Genomic DNA, 20,051 nt, shown 5'->3' on the forward strand with positions numbered 1-20,051 from the left:
CACAATATAATTATATACGGTACTTTAAAAATAATGCATTATTATAATACATTAAAAAGAGTAAAATCTGGAGGGTTTTTTTCAACCAAAATTAGAGTCTCCAAATCCAAGTTGTACACTGGCAGTCCAGCACTTAATGTATCCACAGTGATGGCAGAAACCTACACGATATTTGCTGATCACATAGCACTTTAAAGGGCATTCAACTGACCATCAAAATCAAATAAACACCCCATAAGAAACACTGAAATAATAGTTCTACCACTTATTTCAGAACAATTCCAAACAGATAATTGATAACCAAATAAACACTAAGAAGAAAAAGACTGATGACTCATATGGTTATTTAATCAAATGGTGCAAGCCAGTTAAAATGGAGAAACAAGATTCTGATTTTAATCAGGAGTAGAGAAGTGATTACCAAACTTTAAGAAAAAATCAAAACACAAGCCTACTTGACAACTGACTCCCACTGCAATAATAGTTTAATTCCCTTATATACATCTCATGCACATAAGGAAAACAAAAGCAAAAGATTTGACAATTGAACTTTATGATCTCAAAGGTCTCTTCCAACCTTAAAGACTCTATGATTCTATATGGTGATGTTTTACTAAAACAAAAAAATAACCTGTATTTCATAAATTTCTCATTAATATTCTTTTTTAGATTAAATCTATTGTGGACAAGAACATTTACTTAAAAGAGAATAGTTTTCTTGATTACATGTATTCATTCTAGTTACTGCTATCATCACCCATTTTAGTGTTCTGTCTGACCCAAATGCTTTATTATGTATCTTAAATTGAAAGTGAGTTTCACAGTGAGAAGAACATGGTTACCAGTCTAAAAAAAAAGTTTATTTGCTACACCAACAAATATGTATCTGGACATAACTTTGGAAAAAGATGTTGAGATCAGATGAATAATGAGCACAGGCTGCTGAATACAAGACTGTGGAGACTTTAGCAATAGTTGAGGTTAAATTAGATGACCCTGAGAAACCTTTTTGATTGTTTTCAAAATTAAAAGCATAAATACAAAAAACACATTAATTTTAATGTGTAGGTTTAAGAGCTAAAAAGTTATTTAACTGGAGTTTGGTTTATTAGATTCAGACTACAGAAAAACACCAAGAGAAGTCTCCTGTCTGTTGCAACTAGTCTGAGACTCAAAAACCCTCTTGCTGTCAATGGTGGTTGGGCCCATGCTGCCTGAGACACAGGGTGTCCTGAGGAAAAAGTGTGGCTCTCTTTATGCAGGGAATGAAGAAATGAGCCATCACTCTCTTTGCTGAAACAGGTCAGTCAGTTCCATTTTCATCATGTTAGAGGTGTGGAGCTGGGGGTGTCCCAATATGTAACCCTTTCTTCTTACTTGCTTTATAGGAAAGTCTGATAACATTCCATTCAGACTTTACAGTTCCAACAGGGTATAACTTGCTCTGTGCATTACATCACATTCTCAAGGTTTTAACTTCTTTTCATTTTCCTATTAGCCTTATCTGCATGAAAACAAGATCTTCATCTGTTGAGATTTTATCTGCTGAAGCAGCTAACGCAGCATATTAATCACAATTGCTGCTTGGGTAGTAGGCATAAATTATCTACTCCAGAATGAAACTTACTTATCATTTGAAGAATACAATCTTCATTTAACAGTATGTATTCCATCATTTTCATACTAAATAGAAAATCCTTCTGAAAGCGGCTTATCTAGAGGCCAAAGGAATTGCAGCTCTCTTGGTTTTCATGGCTTTCTGCAGTGCTCACTGTCCATCACACAGTGAGGGAGAGGCCGGGCCACTGCTCGTTATTCCATTCCTTACTGTTCTACCCAGACTGACCTTTTCCTTTCAAAGGAAAAAAAAAGAGTAAAATCCAGTATTCTCACTGACAGCAAAGCTGAACTGGGAAATCTCCCTAATGTGACACAGCAAACTTCAAACTCTTGTTTGTCCTTCATCATCTGAACTGTGAGAGAGCAGAGCCATCCTAGCAAAGCATTCCCACTTTCTCACCCTGCGATTATTACAGAGGTACATTTTAAACCCTTTGAGAATTCAAAAAGCCAGACATGGTACCAACTGGATGTTACACTGGTAGCTCCCAAGCTGGTCTTATAATTTTCTGTGGGATGGCATTGTTGGGCAAGGCAAGCATGAGAATACTTTAACGCTGATCACTTGTTATATTCTCTAGCAGTTCACAGTGCTGGGATTCAACCCTTTATGTTTCTTGCCAGATATTCCTCAGCTTCAAAGAACCAACATAAAGTAACCCAGAAGACTTAGTACAGAAAACCTGAAGCTTTAATTTCTCTAAACAAATACTAAACAGAAAAGGCCTTGCAGCCATGACGCTCAAGCAGGTCAGGGTCTTCCCTTCATAAACACTTCATGTAATCTGCTCTTCAACACATCCCTGGCATATATTGAAGCCATTCTCACAGTTAATGATTTTCTGCCAAGTTTGGCTACTCCCCTTTTTTGTTTTTATAACATGCATAATTTACAGTAATAATTTATCTCATGTAGCATTTTTTTCTAGCAGAAATGCCTCATTAAATTCTGGCAAATTTAAAAGCTGCATAAATACAAACAGTCTTAATAGGTACTTATCTCCTACATTGTTCATATTAGTCAATCAAATACAAACTTCAGCTCTAACTATGGGAAAAATTCCCTATCCAGTCCGATTTCTGATTTGTGGGCACTAAAGAAAGTTTAATGATTATTACATCTATTCCAAATCTACTCCAAGGAGATCTACTCCTCACAAGTGAGCATCGACAGGGCAAAGCTTAAAATGCACAAGTAGTATATTTCAGGTACAGTATATTATTAGTCACATCATTTGCTTCTAGCACAAGAGGAACTTCTTATATTATTGTATAACAATTAAATTATAAATAAAACTTGTTTTTAAAAGCAAGCACCAAAATAAGTGGCAAAAATGATCCACTAACCGGTTCTCTGCTCCGTCCTTTAATAATGATCAAGAGGGTGAGTCGTCTCATTGCTTGCGAGCCAAAGCTAAAAATACCCATTTGTTATGTCCCAGACCCACTGAAAACAGGGACACACAGGTCCTAAAAAGTTGCACTGAGTACTAAAAGTTTTCCCATCTGATGTCTTAGGAGGACCCTAATAAATTTACTAGAGTAACACAACCATTCCTGGGAGGATGGTTCTGTTTCCTATAGTCTCTTCTACTGTCACTAGACTTCAGGACTGATGTGGTAAAAGGCTTTTACTGTTTGTTGGGCAGTGATGTTTTGTTGGGGTTCACCCCCAAGATTTAAGACTCTCTACTTTCCCCAAGTTTACACTGAACCTGAGTGTAAGCCAGTTTTACTCCCTGACTCTGGAAAGAGAGGTGGGAATGTCTCGTCACCAAACAGCTTGCTCAGGTTCTACTCAATCCTATTCTCTAGTGAAATATCTTTCCATTCAGCAATACTTTTCAAGTCCTACATAATTTTATAAAAAAACCCCCAGAAACAGCCTTTGTAAGATGGTCACTTGTGGTTGATTAACAGACTTTCCATATAAATGCCTGTGTGCACATATTATTACAATATTTGTATGGCTGTCTATGTCCCAGTTTTAAAACCTTGACTCTAATAGCTTTATAGGTCAGCTGAGAAAATCCTGTATGCCCCACTCTACTTTAGCACTGTAACCACGGAGCAAGTGAAGAGGATGCTGACATAGCTGTTTTAATGATAGGGATGAATAAGCAGAGAAATGCTTATGTGTTCTTTCACTTCTGTGGCACAATAATCTCATTTCTGTATTTGTTCCAGTATCTTGGAAACATTCTTTAAAAATACTGTGACCATTTAAGACAGTAAGACAGCTTATTAAGCAATAGCCCTGACTCTTAAAATGAAACATCTTTTCTCATGAATATTAGCCAAAACATTTCACTGAACACAGGACAGAATCAAACATTAAATGTCATGATTCTTAACTATATGCAAGAAAGGAAGTATATAAACAAGTTCTTGGTCTCATATAATTCAATAAAATTCTGTTAAAGAAAGTAAATACTTGGAAAACATCTACTTACCTGCAATTGATCTGGGGAATTCATAGTTAGTGAGGTTTGTTTCAGTAGCATCAGTACTCAACCAAACTGCTTTTTTTTTTTTGGTTTGGAACACAAAGTCTATACCCTAGGACACATCTGAACACTGGTGAAGGAAGGGAAGAGCAGAAAACTACTTTATACCCATCAAAGGCTAATGCAACAACCAGGGTACCCAAGAGCTAGTTAGCAAGGCTTTAGCTCAAACAGGTCCCCTGTAAGAGCTACAGCACTTATGTAAGATGCACCAAAACCTTCAAATCAAGGCAAGGACAACTAATACACCAACAGACTGGAAACCTGAAAGGTCTAATTTTTTCAAATAACCATCAATTGGTCTAATGAAAAGTTATAACCTCTGCACAAAAACACCTGCGTCTCTTCTGCTGAGCACAGCAGCAGATTCTAGACTTCCCTGGAATCTTTACACACAATGATCTAGGAGCACAGAGATAGTATAGAAAATGAGTTTAATAATTTTTACACTGAATTTTAAATATCTAGAAATTATCTTTAAAGAGGGATTTCTTTGGCTTGGTAAGGTGAACAGAACACATCTATTACATACTTGTTGCTATGACACACAGACACAAGGGAAAGATCTTCTTGTTTGTACAAAGGTCCCAGTTTTTGTATGCTTCATTGAAACTTTAGTCAGCAAAACAGAAGGTCAAGGAAGAAGTGGTTACTAGCTTTTTAAATTTGGCACCTTCTCTGTAGAACTGAAAACAGAGTCAAACATTTACACGTTAAAAAATGGTGTTAGTGGGCTAAGGGTCAGAAATTCGCTATCACACGTTTATAAATTAATCAGTGTTTACTGATCTTTAACAAAGAGCATCTCAACAGAACCTGACCGAAGAGCAATTTACATTGTAAAGCCATAAAGACGACTGCACTGCAGGCAGAAACAATACCTGTCAGTAATCTGACGGATGGTCACAGCCAGACAAACATGTATCTCAGAACAATGTTTTATTTCAAAAGTGCATTATCTCCTGTGCCACGATATAGTCATGATAATTCAAAACTTTTAACTGCAAAACAATATTAAATTCAAATTAATAATGAAAGCTCTTATCCTTTTTTACCTGTACACCTTCGTTGTAGCCCTTTAAACTAAGCTGCCCCCTTCTCATGTTTGTACTAACAATTTAATTAACTTCAATTAATACAACCTTCTAAATTTTAAAGCTTCTTGACTGAAACTCTGAGTTCACTTAAATCAATTGTAATTTTCCACAGTGCTTTAGTGAGCCAGGATTTCTTTGTTCTCTCAAGAGAGGTATTTTAAGTTGTCAAAATGTTTTATTTTCCCACTTAAATTTCTATTCCTCAGCATATTATCATTCAATGAAGATTCTGAATCATATGATTACAGACTTCTGCTGTGCATTAGACATATTATCTATCTAGCTTGCAACATTACACTTAAATTACTGTGCTAAGCTTGACAACACAAGTACAACAGTTGTAATATGGGGAGTGGCAATAGAACCAGAAGCCCTAAGTAGTCCTCTCACGCAGCAAAAATAGGATTTTGAACAGAGAAATCCCATTAAAAGAATTTAAATCTTTAGTTTACAGAACTTCACACCCAAGAATTTGAAAATTCCAAGTTTATGCTTCTATATGAACCTTTGTAATTACCACATGCAGTCTGTGTACTTAAGAAGACAGGAATTGCCAAGGCCTGGAAGCTGCAATCAACAGTTGTAACACAGAGCACAAGAATTCAACTCTTACCGATATCAGCAGCTTGAGAATGAAGTCTTTACCAACATTATACTGCTTTTGTAAGACTTTTCAGTTACTGTCTTCCCAAATACTCATCCCACCATGATCTCCAAATCCTATATACTAAATTTTCATCAGCAATTCTTTAACTCCTCACGTGTGTCTCCAAGACTACTACTGTATAAACTACAGGTTACCTACTATGTTAGCTGGCAGTTAAGGAGCTAACAACCTTCAGAGCACAGTGCTGTGGTTGCACGAATGCAGAACGGAGGAATGGTTCACCTTGTTTCTACTCTTCTCTCAGTTATTCCAGAAACAGGGGTGGTTTTCCAGCCTCAGGTGATGTCATTTCAGGGCAAGGAATTAGGTCAGTGGGACAAGAGCTTAGTTCTGGCATGGAAGGTGTGTTATAGCCTTGTTTTTTCCCTAATCCTAAGCCTTCAGGTGTGTCAGAGACAGAGGAGGAATATTATTTTTATGCTAACTCCAGTATCTCCAAGATGTAGTAAAGAAGGTACCCCTACTTTTGTTTCAGCAACAGCAGTGCTTATACCGCAGAGGGTTCAAGAGGTTCCCTTCCCAGGGAACATCAACAGCTCTGCATTCCATATGAAAAAAAATTACTGATGCAGTGAATGAGAAGAAAGGACTACATATTCTTTAAAAGGGAAATACACTTTTCTTCCCAATTAAATGCAGAATATTGTAATAAACCAGTTTTTCTACACACATTGGAGCTCTTTGGAGGTTTTAACTCCATGCTAAATTAAGAGGGACAGTGAGTTTGTAATTTGTTGTGTGCTCTTTCTTGGCTTGTGCTTTCAACTATTACAACTTTTTACTAGGTCCAGTATGTCAACACCTTTAGAGCTAACATAAGGTGAGCACAGGGCGGTCCCGTGGTATAAAGGAGAGCACTCCGGACTCTGAATCCCAAGGACCTGAGTTCCAGTCTCAGTGGGACCGTCCCCTGGCAGTTCAATGCCTCCCTGCCATCCCATCCCGTCACATCTCGGATGCTCAGCAGGGTCAGACCCGGTTAGTACCGGGTGCTGTGACAGTTCGAGGACTTCCCTGTCACTGTCCAAGCTTGCTCGGCCATGGCAGATGGACCTCAGGACTTAAAACGGTGGGTCCAGTTCTGCGCACGCTGTGTCTCACCTAAAAAATCCACTGCGCAGGCTGGAAGGGCACACCCACGTGGGGAGAGCCCTGCCCAAATCTGCGTTCACCAAGTCTGGCCATACATACAAGGTGAGCAAAAGGCCTGCTATCTGGTACACTGAGTTATAACAAGGAACATCTGCAAAGAATACTTTCTTGGCCTGTTCAATTCCCAAGCCATGACAATCTTTCCTGGGAGTTATTAAAACTTTTGGTTCCTACTTTATTTCAGTCAACAGGGAGGAATGCACATGAAGATACCTTGCCTCTTAGCATAACCAGAGATTATTCGTCTTTCTATACAGAGTGCTTAACTTTACAATACCATAACATTTCTGTTACTAAGTTTTTCAGTGTTGCAGCTATTCCTAGTAAGGCACTGACAATAACTCCAGCATAATTATAAGCAACTCCATTGGATAAGCCACAACATAAACTGGTGTGAAGAGTAATTCTGCTGTCACTCACAGCTATTGACAGGACGCTGACTTGTGAAGTAATCACACCTGTCCTGAGAACACGTCATTCTACTCAATCAGTGCTGTCATGTTGAAAGTTTCAGTTGATAATGCTGAAATAATTATACTTGAAGATCAAACTGATGGATCAGCTGAAACAACTCCTCTGCAAGTATGCATCTTGTTATGACAGTAGGTACTTGGTTTTCAGCCAAAATCGACTTCTGTGAGCAAGGTTTTCAGATATGGTAGTAAACAGAGCAAATTAAAAGCCTTCATTACCACAGGATTTAGTTAGGATAAAACATGTACTGCACCAGGTTTTACAATAGACAACCTTTTGGGTCTCTAAACAGCTCATTTAGGAAAATTAAATCAGCCTTCAGCTCATTGCTTTGTAAAGAAAACCTTAAAAAATACAACCAAATCAAAGATCTGAGTTGTAAGTTCAAGTCTGAACCAAATCATTCACCTGCTCATATATAAAAGGAACAATTAATTGCAATATATTCCAAAGAATCACAATATATCCCAAATGACATTTGAGTCATTGAGTATGAGGAATTAGTGAAAAGTGGGAAAATGCATCTCGTAATCTTCTCCAAATTCTGAATCTTGCTTTCTTATGTCATCATCCATATTCCATTTCTAAATTAGGATCCATTATTTGCTTCGGACTATGACAGACATTGCAAGAAAAGTTCCTGTCTTACTTCACTAAATCTTTCTTTGAACTGAGTTCATAGCATAAGTTGCTCCGGATGGTTAGAGAATCAATGCTGCTGCTGCAGCAGCAAAGCTCACCTGCCTGGTAAAGAGCAAAGGCAGTGAGATACTAGGGAAGGAAAAGGTTGCTCATTTGAGGCCCTGTGGTAATTAACAGTTGGAAAAAATACAAAGCTGACAATTCAAGGAAAAAATAGTTGGAAGGGAAAAAAAAGATATGGAACTAGGACTATGACCAGCTGGGATGATTTTTAGCCCACAAATCATTGATGTACCTAGAACTAAGTCACACAGATTTTTGAAGGCACCTCTTGCTCAGAAGTGGATTTTTCCCACAGAACTACTGCTATAGATGATATTCTGCTTTCTGAGTATTTTTATGCTATTTCATTTTTCCTGCTCTGAAATAACCCATGTACAGTTAAGCCACAGTAATCACCATGCAATAGCAAATGTGCCAAAATATTGAATACAATGGCAAAAGCATCCAGTGTATGAATGGTCAGACTTCGTGAAGGAAGGTTTGGGTAGGGCTCTCCCCACGTGGGTGTGCCCTTCCAGCCTGCGCAGTGGATTTTTTAGGTGAGGCACAGCGTGCACAGAACTGGCCCCAGCGTTTAAGTCCTGAGGTCCATCTGCCACAGCCGAGCGAGCTTGGCCAGTGACAGGGAAGTCCCCAGGACAGTCACCGGTTAGTACCGGGTGCTGACCCTGCTGAGCATCCAAGATGTGACGGGATAGGATGGCAGGGAGGCATTGAACTGCCAGGGGACGGTCCCAATGAGACTGGAACTCACGACCTTGTGATTCAGAGTCCGGAGTGCTCTCCTTTACACCAAAGGACTGCATCCAGTACTTCCTTCATAAGTGCTGCAAGGAGAGAGAGTCATGAGAATACAAAAAAGTATTGGGTGGTGATGGGCGGAAATTTACAGGTTAATTTACAGAGCAAACTGTATTAGGACAGTTAGCAGATTCTAATTGTGATTGAACATCCAGCTGGGTTTTTTTTCCTTTTCTTTCCCTTTTTTTTCCCTATAATGTCCAGAATATGTATCTTTCCCAAGCTAAGTGACACCTCAGGTTCTCAGAAAAATTAATCCATTCATTGAGTTAACAGAAATAATTTACAACACATTTGTACTGGAGCCCCCTATTATCCTTAGTTGACTATCTTGAGGACAGTATCGTTAAGTGGTGTTGCCCTTTTATAGATAATGAAACAACACACAGCGTGGTATAAATGAAACATGGCAAACTACATACAAGAGCTGGGACTGAATTAGTATTTAAACCCATGTCTCTTGTGATCCCCAGAGATGAAAATTTACTGTTTGCCCCTTGTTAGAGTACCTCCATTGGTTTTACAACAGCAGAGACAGGTCTGACCCACTGCACTGTTCTCATTCTCCTATTAAACTAGTAGACACCTCTCAGACTCTTCAGAGATGACAAGGGCCACCAGCTTTAAGAGCTAATTTACAGACATAACATATTTGAGAAGCAAAGAGTAATACAGCAATTACAAGGCAGGAACTAGATCTCAAAACAGTTAATGTGTTTAAAGTGTGTAATAATCCTGTTGCTGTCAGCATCTCAAGCTTCCCAAAATAATGTAGCTTTAAAAGTTTCTAATTAGGTCATCTAATAATCCTTTATATAACTTTACATTTCTTAGATTCTTAGATGATTATAGGGTAGAGGAGCGTAGCAAATATTTTTGGGTTTGGTTTGTTTGTTTTTTTTAAAGAAGAAACCTGTATAGGATTTCAGAGATATTTTAGTATTTTAGAGAGCAAGAGGAAAAAACAGCAGTAAATCATCCAGCACCTGCAATAACTAGATAAGAGAGCAACAATTAATACTTGGTATTAAGGTATTTTGCCTCTCAGAAAAAGCATGAGAACAACTTTGATAACCAAAATTAAGGAAGTTTACCACATGCCAAAACAAGTTTACCACAAAATATCATCTGAATCCAATTACTTCTCATGTCATATAACATTGCCCAGGGCATGAACAAGTTTCCCTTTCTGATGTTGCCTCAGTTTTCCTTTTCAGCATGCATAAATGAATATTTTCCAAACCTCTCTACTTTACTCTTCTAGCTTTTCCACAACTCCTTCTCTCAAGTCAAAACCTCTCACAAACAGGAATGTGAATTCCTACGCAGCACACAGATGCTGTCTGACTACAGATTTGTTCTTAACTATCTCTCATGTATGTTTAAAAGCAGTTCTGCTCCCATGGCTCCATGGACCACAGGTGGGAATCTCCTCTCTACATCTTTCCTGAAAAGTTTCTTATCTTCTGGTAGGCGCCATTTGTAATTTTTGGTTTACCAGATCTTCGTTTTCCCTCCCAACTCTCCCAGAACATGAGATCAGAAGAGCCTCTGGCATCAGTTCAAGATTCCCAAAGGCCTCACAGCCTGGCCACCATGCCAACAATCTGTGTGTGCACATGAAGGTCATTCGATGCACTCAGAATGTGTGGGACTCACTGCATGGGCAATAGGAACACACAGGCACAGATTTCCACCCTAAATCCTACATAATGTACCCCAGATACTTCCCTCACTTTTTTTTTTCCCTGCATGAAGTCACACGGAGCTGTCGAAACTCTGACAGATCCCAGTATTCCTTATAAATTCGTTCCCTCTGATACAGCAAACATTTTGCTGTGACATTTGCTTTCACAGGCATTTTGACATCTGCTTATACCTTTTCACACATTTGCAGCTCCCATAACCACAGGTTAGTCTGGAAATAGAATGAGGTGACAGTGCCTTGAATTACAGTTTCTGTACACCTCAATCTTGTTCAGGCTGGTAAATGCAGTTGCCACATGGCCATTTCTGACATTCGCACTGACCTATAATTTAGGCACGTGTGAAAAAGTAACTAAGCAATAGAGACTTCTTGGGTTATTTTTCACAATAAATAATGCCATCCTTTTCTGGTGCAGGACAGTGCCCTGCTTACTGGGTGGTTGAGGAGGCAGTCCCGTAGTGTAAAGGAGAGCACTCTGGACTCTGAATCCCAAGGACCTGAGTTCCAGTCTCAGTGGGACCGTCCCCTGGCAGTTCAATGCCTCCCTGCCATCCCATCCCGTCACATCTCGGATGCTCAGCAGGGTCAGCCCCGGTTAGTATCAGGTGCTGTGACAGTCCCGAGGACTTCCCTGTCACTGGCCAAGCTCGCTCGGCCGTGGCAGATGGACCTCAGGACTTAAAACGCTGGGGCCAGTTCTGCGCACGCTGTGCCTCACCTAAAAAATCCACTGCACAGGCTGGAAGGGCACACCCACGTGGGGAGAGCCCTACCCAAATCTGCGTTCGCGAAGTCTGGCCATACATACATACATACTGGGTGGTTGAATGATCACTTGTGTCAACAAAATCAAAATTATGTAAAATACTATATAGGTCATCTGATGCCATTTAACAAATATACTATTGCTTTAATTAAGGCAAGTGGTAGACAGATAACACATATGTTCTTTTAATTGCGCTAATAACTATACAAGCTGCAACTTGACAAAACAGGTCTTAGTTATCTTATTTCCTTTATATGCTACAAGATGCCCCAGCATTAACCATACTGGAGACTGTCACATACTTTCTTAAAAACTTAGGATGAAAAACATTTTTACTACTTGCTTCACTTGCTACAACATTCTTTTCTAATCTGAAGACCCCATAGTAAAAAAAAAAGTATCTAATTAATATCTCCTTTCCAGCTGAAAGCCATCTTAGCTTTCCTTCATTTTACCACAAGCATTTTGTTTTCTTAAAGTGCAGAAGTCTTTGCCCATACATGAAAGCAACAGTGCACCTTGCACTTAATTCAATCTTGTTTCTTAAGTATTTTGAGCATAAAGGCATTTTCTGTTGTGCTGGAGACTTTCCAGTTGTTCAGTAATTTTATTAACATTTCCATGATCTCAAGCATTTTACATTTTCACAGTTACCTAGTTTCACCTGAAGCTTGTGCAAGTTACCTTTAGTTGCAGCTTTGCTAGAGTATTAGGATATGATGAACACACAGAAACAGATTCTGTTTTTAAATTATGGTGCTGAAAAAGCAGAAAATATTCACAGGCTACAATGAATTTAGTACTGGAATAAAGAGTGATCTTTGGTTTCTGCAACACCATTTTCCCAGCTGACATCTGCTAAGTTAGTTACCTGTAACTGTGGTAGCAGATGTTATACATGAAACTTAATTGGATGTACATTATAAACATCAGGGAACTAAATGTTATTCCACACAAAACCCTATCATGCACTTTTTACTATCCTTTTAATATGCAAAAAGTAAAAGCTATTTCTGTTTTAGTAATAGTATTTTCTTGACTCCTGTAGCTCCTTAAAACATGATGTTATGTATGCGATGAGCAAATACCTGTTCTGCAAAGAAATAAATGAAAAGTAGAATATTTCATTAGTATGAAAGGACAAACTAAACGCCACTGAAAAGCTACGCCTAAAATAATGAAATATGCTTATATATTGTTTTGTGTAATAGATAGTTCTTTCTAAATAGACTATATTTAGTCCAATATTCCCTCAAAGTTAAATTCACAAAATGTAACTAAGATCAGGTCTAGGAAACAAAGACAAAAATCCTGATTAAGTCCAGTCAAATCCTAATTTCATTCTTGCATTTTATTCATGTAGGAGAATTATTTACATGCAAGCAATCAAAGGCTTTATAAAATAACAAAGCTGAACTGGACACTATAGCAGACAGTGTCCAGGATATTCTGAATACATAGCTAATAATTAAATGATATGTGAAACTAAGGTTGAGAGTAGTAGATACAAATTACAGAAAATGCATTTAAAATTAAATAAAATCAAGACAAAGTAAAAACCTATGCAAACATCTGAATTATGTAGCAACTATTAAACAATGTTCAGCACGTTGTAGAATATGTACTGATAACAATGCATTCCTAGTAAATAAAAAAAATATTTCTCTCAATGACAAATTTGGAAGAGAATAGGCTAAAGCTGGTATAACATTGTTTTTAGCCTTATTTTATTTATATTTACTAATTAAGAAATTATATTATCTAAAAAGGCATACAAAAATAGCTGTGGGAAAAAAGAGCAGCTATACTAAATAACCTGTCATTTCTTTTTTTCATATTTTGCCATATTTAATCATCTTTCTTCTAAATTATTATTTCCAACTAAAAAGCAGTTAAATGAGAATCTTACATAATTTATGAGTTATTACTAAAAGCAATGCACTAAAGCTCCCAAGAATTATGTAATATTAGGAGATGTTAAAACTGCATTTGTCATACAGAGATTTGAGAGAGCTTTAAGAGTTGCATCCTTTGCCAAAAATATTAGCATTGAAGTTAAGCTCTCAATGGCGTGCTTAGCTCACAAGATGGTCTTTAAGTGCACATAATGCTAGAAGCAAAACACAAGTCTGGACTCATGAAACTGCAAGAATTTCATTGCTGTCTTTTTGTTGCTCGCTTCTTCCTTTTACCTTAAAGCTAAATATAGTTCACCTCCATGTCCCATTATTCTTTTCTCTTCTCTCCAGTCACATGCTCCTCTAATCCTTCAGTCAGCCTGCAAATTTCAGCTTGGAACTTCCCTGTTTTCATTGCTGTACTTTTTATTTTGCTGCCTAGACTGTTTTGGGTGTCCTTCAGCATTCACACGGTGTGTCAGGTACTACGTCACCATTCACAGCCCCTCCTGGGGATTCACCAGTGTGATACAAGAAGTAAAAGCTTCAGAAATAATGAACTACTTGCAAAATCACATCTTTCTGAAGTAGCATCATCCTCTAAAGTTTCAGAGGGACTCCTTGTCTTTGTTTTAGTACAGACTACAGATCACGCAGGGCAAGAATCAAGTTATTTATGACATAATTAAACAAACAACAGCACTATACTAATTCATTCTTCAAAGAGATATCCTGAGATAATGGTACACATCACTCATTTAAAACTCCAAACAATATGCTATCTATCAAAACCAGGTAATTGTCAGTAGAGGTAACTTCCCAGTACCACACACTCAGTGCAGCTCACTCAGTCATCTGGTGTACTAACAGCAGTGTTTTCACTATCAATACAGTGAGGGTAATTTAAGCATCTAATTTACAGATCTTTATGGAAATCCTGATGGTATTTTCTTTAAACACTTCCAGCAAGCACAAACTTAGTAGCTAGCAGCTGAGTTTGCATGGTGGCAGAGGCAAAGCAGGCCCCAACAGTCTGCTCAGACAGCATGGGATTGTGTCACTACCATGCAGGGGGCAGGGGCAATGCAAGACTCCATTCCCAGCACCCACTAGAGAAGATAACCTGGGATGGCCACACCTTAAGTATTGTGTTCAGTTCTGGGCCCCTCAGTTCAGGAAAGAGATTGAGGGGCTGGAGCGGGTCCAGAGAAGAGCAACAAGGCTGGTACAAGCCCTATGGGGAGAGGCTGAAGGAGCTGGGGTTGTTTAATCTGGAGAAGAGGAGGCTCAGAGGTGACCTCCTCACTAGAACTACCTGAAGGGAAGTTCCAGCCAGGTGGGGGTTGGTCTCTTCTCCCAGGCACTCACCAATAGGACAAGGGGGCACGGGCTCAAGCTCTGCCAGGGGAAATTTAAGTTGGAGATCAGAAAAAAATTCTTTCCAGAGAGAGTAATCAGGCATTGGAATGGGCTGCCCAGAGAGGTGGTGGATTCACCATCCCTGGAGGTTTTTAAACTGAGATTGACCGTGGCACTGAGTGCCATGATCTGGTAAATGGACTGGGGTTGGACCAAGGGTTGGACTTGATGATCTCGGAGGTCTTTTCTAACCCAATCGATTCTGTGATTCTAAAATAAATTCCTTTGGGATTAAATGAAACCAAAAGGTGTGCATCAGGCACTAATGAGTTGCGGTTCTTTGGACCATGCCAGAGAGTGTTCTAGGCACTCCCCTTTCTCCAAAACACGTATCATGTAATTGTTAGGTACTCAGTACCATTTTGCTTTACAGGTGCACTTGTTTTGTTTCACGCTACTTGCTAATGTAGATATTGCCATCTGAAAAGTGGTGCGTTTTAATTTTAAAGAAAAGGAAAACGCATAAATCTGAACTTTTTGGCCTTTTGATGCTGCCAAACTTTGTCCAAGGATAGAAATGCATGTTATCTGCCTGCAAAACTGAACATCAGTGGAGCTACGCAGTAATCTGCTTACCCTTCTCAACAGTTCCTGCACATTCATGGCAAGATCAACAAAGAAAGCAACGTTTGACCAACTCCGGTCCTCCTGCACTGCAAGATTCCAAATGGAAGAGGAAAGCAATAAAGAAATGGGACGTGCAAGTCCACATTAAAGAAGTCATGTGTCAGTTTATTACATCTTCAAACCTTTTGCTGTATATGGTAATTGGATAAGCAGGAGTTATTTGAAAAAGCCAGACTCTGAACCTCAAAAGAGTTGCCCCACCAGAGTGAACACTCAATTGAGTTGTCAGTGTAACGCAGGGTTTTTTAACTATCTGAACCAAGACCCACAAAGCATTTCCAAAAACTTCTGTAACAGAAAAATGTCTGGCAAGACAACCACCTCTGTACACATAGGAATGATTTAACCCTATTAAGAGATGGTTGTCGTTTCCTTTGCAGTTCATTTCCCAGCCAAGCAGACAGACCTCCTGCACATCTCAGTGCTTTCATTCTCTAAACACCTGAGCACAAAGGTTAATTGTGCTTCTGGAACTTACTAAGAGGGAAAGGTGACATGAGCCCAGCCACCAGCATTCCTCAACATGGAGCTTCCTACATTATCAGGAGTACATAGATCTGCAGATTGCACAAAGCACAGGAGACCACCCTTCTCCTTATCAAGCCATATGCTTCACAGAAGCATCTGGACATGTCACACCCTAGAACAATGCCACTCCAACAGCCATAGTTCTTTCCCTTTTGAAAGTTTACCAGATTACAAGATTTCTGAGCCCATATCCAAAACACGTACAAACCAATGCAAAGTATAGTTTTGTTCTAAGAACAAAACCAAGAACACATTTAAAATGTCTAGCTCATATTGAAAAATAAAAGCACAGTCCTCAGAAAGTTTCGGTCTGGATTAATCTTTTATGGATTGGATCATACTTTGTCTGCTGCTACTTCAAGGAAAAAAAAACAGCTGGTGAGTTGATCATCAGATCTATTGTAAGGGCACTATCCTTGACAAAACTTGCAGACAAATATCTTTCTTACAGGACAACTTACCAATGGCCTTTGTGTAATGTCTGGCCCCAAGTAACAGCTCTGGAGCTCTGTACCAGAATGTCACCACAACTGGATCCAAGTCTGCCAATGGCTTCAAAGGCGAGTTAAACAATCTTGCAAACCCCATATCAGCTGGGGAATGTGGAGAAAAACAGAAAAGAATATTTTTTTCAATTTTAATATAAGTAGATCAAAATTTAATGGTTATCGCCAGAAACAACTATAACAAAAGCTAAAAACCATGAAAAAATAAAAATCAAAGTTTCTAACAAAATGCAATTACTCACAATAATATTGAGCCAAATCTAAGACTAAATTCCATTTACTTCATTCATAAGTTCATGAAGGATAACATTTGACTTCAGTGTTTTTTATAATGGGATCGTAAAGCTTTAGATGATAGGGACATCTGGTTATTTAAAAAAAAACAACAAGAGAAACTTGGTTAACTAAAGTCAATAGTAGTAGGTCTCTAATGTACATTTTCTACTCTATTTTAACACATGTGTACAAAACTGTGAGTCCTTGTGACTGCTCTATATTTACCTTAAGTGCATATCCAAAATGACTGTAGTGTAGATTGTTTTGAACTATTTTTCAAGGCATGACTCATACTTGATTTGGAGGAATGAACTCCAGAATCAGTCAGTGTACATTGTTACAGAGGTGTATTTTAAAAGTAAGCACTGATTTTATATAATTAAAAAATTCTCTCTAGGAGTCTTGTGAGTAACAATAATAAATGCTCAATGGGAAAGTACAAAATTGGGTGTATTGCCAAACTCACACAGTTTAAACCAAATTCAAACCTGAACTTCTTTTTTTACACCACGTCACCTAAATCCTTCTGCTTCGAAAGTTATGAAATGCCAAGTATAATTTCCTTGCTGTCACCCATACTAATAAAAGCATATAAATCAAAAAGTATTAGCTGAACATTTTCAAACAGAACAAAAGTTGATGAATAGAGGTTCCAATATATTACTTCTTCCTTGAGTATTGCTACATGCTTTATTAAAAAGAAGTTTCTGTCTACATGACTAAAGTCCAGGATCTGAGAAGGTAATTAGACTTTGGCCAAAGATCATCACAGTTACATGTGTTTCCCACCTCGATACCAAATAGCCTTTGCAGAGCAAACCCTTGGATCTCTACAAATACATGCACTGATGTTACTTATATTAAAATAATTAAAACCAAATACAGTTTATAAGTAACAACGTTATGCCAGCTAATCGTAGTAGAAGTCAAAAGAACCCTGGCTATAGCTGTTGTTCTCTGTGCTTATTACTTTCTTGTTTCTTACAGATGCTTTTATCTCATCAAATATTCTTGGTAAACAACATGTTTGGAATTTCTTAAGTCTGTCAACTCAGTGAATGAGACTTAAAAACTGCACTAGAGGTTGTACATATATACACTGAAAAAAATAATGAAAAACTATTTCTATCTTACACTGAAGATATATTTTTTAAAGTAATCCCTCAGCTATGCAATAAAATTCTCTAAAAATGTTTACCTATTTTGACTCTTCCTCTCTCAGGACCTTCACCCATTACCAGAATGTTTGCTGGTTTCTGGAAAACAAAAAGCAGAATTTTTAGTTGATCAGCCTTTGATGATTATCTTCAAGAATAATAAAAATATTTACATTTATTTTATAATGAAAACATTTCTAGAAATAGCCTTAGAAGTATAAAATTACCATACCTTTATGTTTTGCTGGCATTTAGTTTTTATCTCTAATTATCAATTTCACAATAAGAAAAACAAAAAAGTACCTTGGCATTTCATGGAAAGAAATGCAAACTTTAGCTACATTTGCATTCCCATTGTTACTGGAATGATTAAGGTCAGTGGAAAAATTTTCTGCTTCAGGGAAATTGTGTACCAGGCTGACTTTTGTGCTACATATCAACAATCTGGCAAGAACCACTTTTGCCAGCATAACTTATTGAAGTGATACCAAATCTTGATATGCAAATGCATCAATGAGAATCACTTTTGTTATCAACATCTCTGTTTCTAGTGCTGTGCTTGTTTTTAGTTTATGAATGATAAAAATCATATTGGCAAAACCACTTTTTCCACAAAGTTGATTTCACACTATGAAAATTCACTTAAAACAGTAGTATACACAGACAGCTACATCCAAAAGCTTTGGACAGTGTAGACAGCAGTTCTACAAGGAGAACAAAAGCTTTATAGACACTTTTTTCAATCTGCAGTTGTTTGCAACCAGCTGCTTGTGAACACCACATAAAACCTGCACATGACATCACAGCAATTGTTCTGCAATTAGGATCTAGGTTCCCTCAAACATCAATAGTCATTCCTTGGAAGCTTTTTCCCTATTGTGTTAACAGCTGTGAAGAAGTAAACAAGCTTGAAAACATTAAGTGATTTGAATTAAGAGATGCATAACAAAGTTTCAAAGCAGAATTTTTGGAAGGTTAATCCAAACAGTAATTATATTTAAAATCCCTAGTGCCTGGAAGGTCTGGTCAAGCAGGATTTGTCCAAGAATCTGAAGAGATGCCCAGAAAGCCAACATCAGAATCTCAAATCCTCAGTTCCTTGCCACTATTTACCTGAAACGAGACACTTAAACTAGGGTTACTAATTTGGCTCAAAATCTTTAGCTTTTTTTAAAAAGCAAACCAAACAAACAAAAAATCCCACCCTACTCAAGCTATTCTTTCTCCCACCTCACATCCAGTGGTAGCTTCCACCCTGGTTCCAACCACAGCCTCTCTTTCCAGATGCCATCACCCCTTTTTAATCTGTAATTGTCAAAGTCATCCCTGACTTTTCATTCCCCCTCATGTATCTGGAACCATTCAAGAGGCAATATGCACTCCCTTCCTGCAGAACACAAGAGCTATTTCAATGGATCTTGAGCAAACACTCACCAGCAAATCTAGGGAAGATAAAGACGATGCTTGCTCTTAACTAATATTTAATGATAATAAAATCAACACCTCGAGGCAGCTTGTCAAACTCTGGTTGTACATTTATGTATTACCCTGAATTGAATATTCCAGAGAACAGAACAATCCCACTCTCCATATCCAGTAATCAGACAGCAAGGGAAGCGCTCAAGTTCACACTACATTTTACTTCTCTTAGAAATCACATCACATCACTATACATCACATCTTGCACAAACCAAGAGAGCAAAATTCCAAGTTTTCTTGCTGGAATTCTTCATAAATTTTTACCTAGAAGGTTGAGTCTGATGAGTCTGCTGGACTGATGGGCTGAGGCCAATGGTATGAGGTTGAACAAGGTTAAGTGTTGGGTCCTGTCCTGCCCTTGGGTCACAACAACCCCACGCAGCGGTACAGGCAGAGGGAAGAGTGGCTGGAAAGCTGCAGTGCAGGCATTAAAACAGGCTGCCCAGGGAACTGGTGGAATCACCACACCTTGAAGCATTCAAAAAACCACAGATTTGGCGCTTAAGGACATGGTTTAGTGTGAGGTTAATGCTCGGACTCAATCTTAGAAGCTTTTTCAACCTTCATGATTCTATGAATCAAAAACACTTCAATAGACCTTTATATTCAGGATTGGATTTTAAGCCCTGTAAAAATGCACTTATTTGTCAAGTGAAGAAAGCTA

General features: G+C 38.2%; 1 protein-coding gene across 1 annotated transcript in view; it reads right to left on the reverse strand.

Annotated features, from left to right (window-relative positions):
• The window catches only part of CDK19 (cyclin dependent kinase 19), a 127,858-nt gene that overhangs the window by 20,089 nt on the left and 87,718 nt on the right, over positions 1-20,051 (reverse strand). Inside the window, exons 5-6 of the mRNA XM_071548908.1 lie at positions 17,950-18,007; positions 16,431-16,562 (exon numbers count right to left, since the gene is read on the reverse strand). Coding sequence (XP_071405009.1) covers positions 16,431-16,562; positions 17,950-18,007 — 190 coding nt within the window. The remainder of the gene's footprint in view (positions 1-16,430; positions 16,563-17,949; positions 18,008-20,051) is intronic.

This window comes from Pithys albifrons, chromosome 2, assembly GCF_047495875.1.
Source record: "Pithys albifrons albifrons isolate INPA30051 chromosome 2, PitAlb_v1, whole genome shotgun sequence".
NCBI lineage: Eukaryota > Metazoa > Chordata > Aves > Passeriformes > Thamnophilidae > Pithys > Pithys albifrons.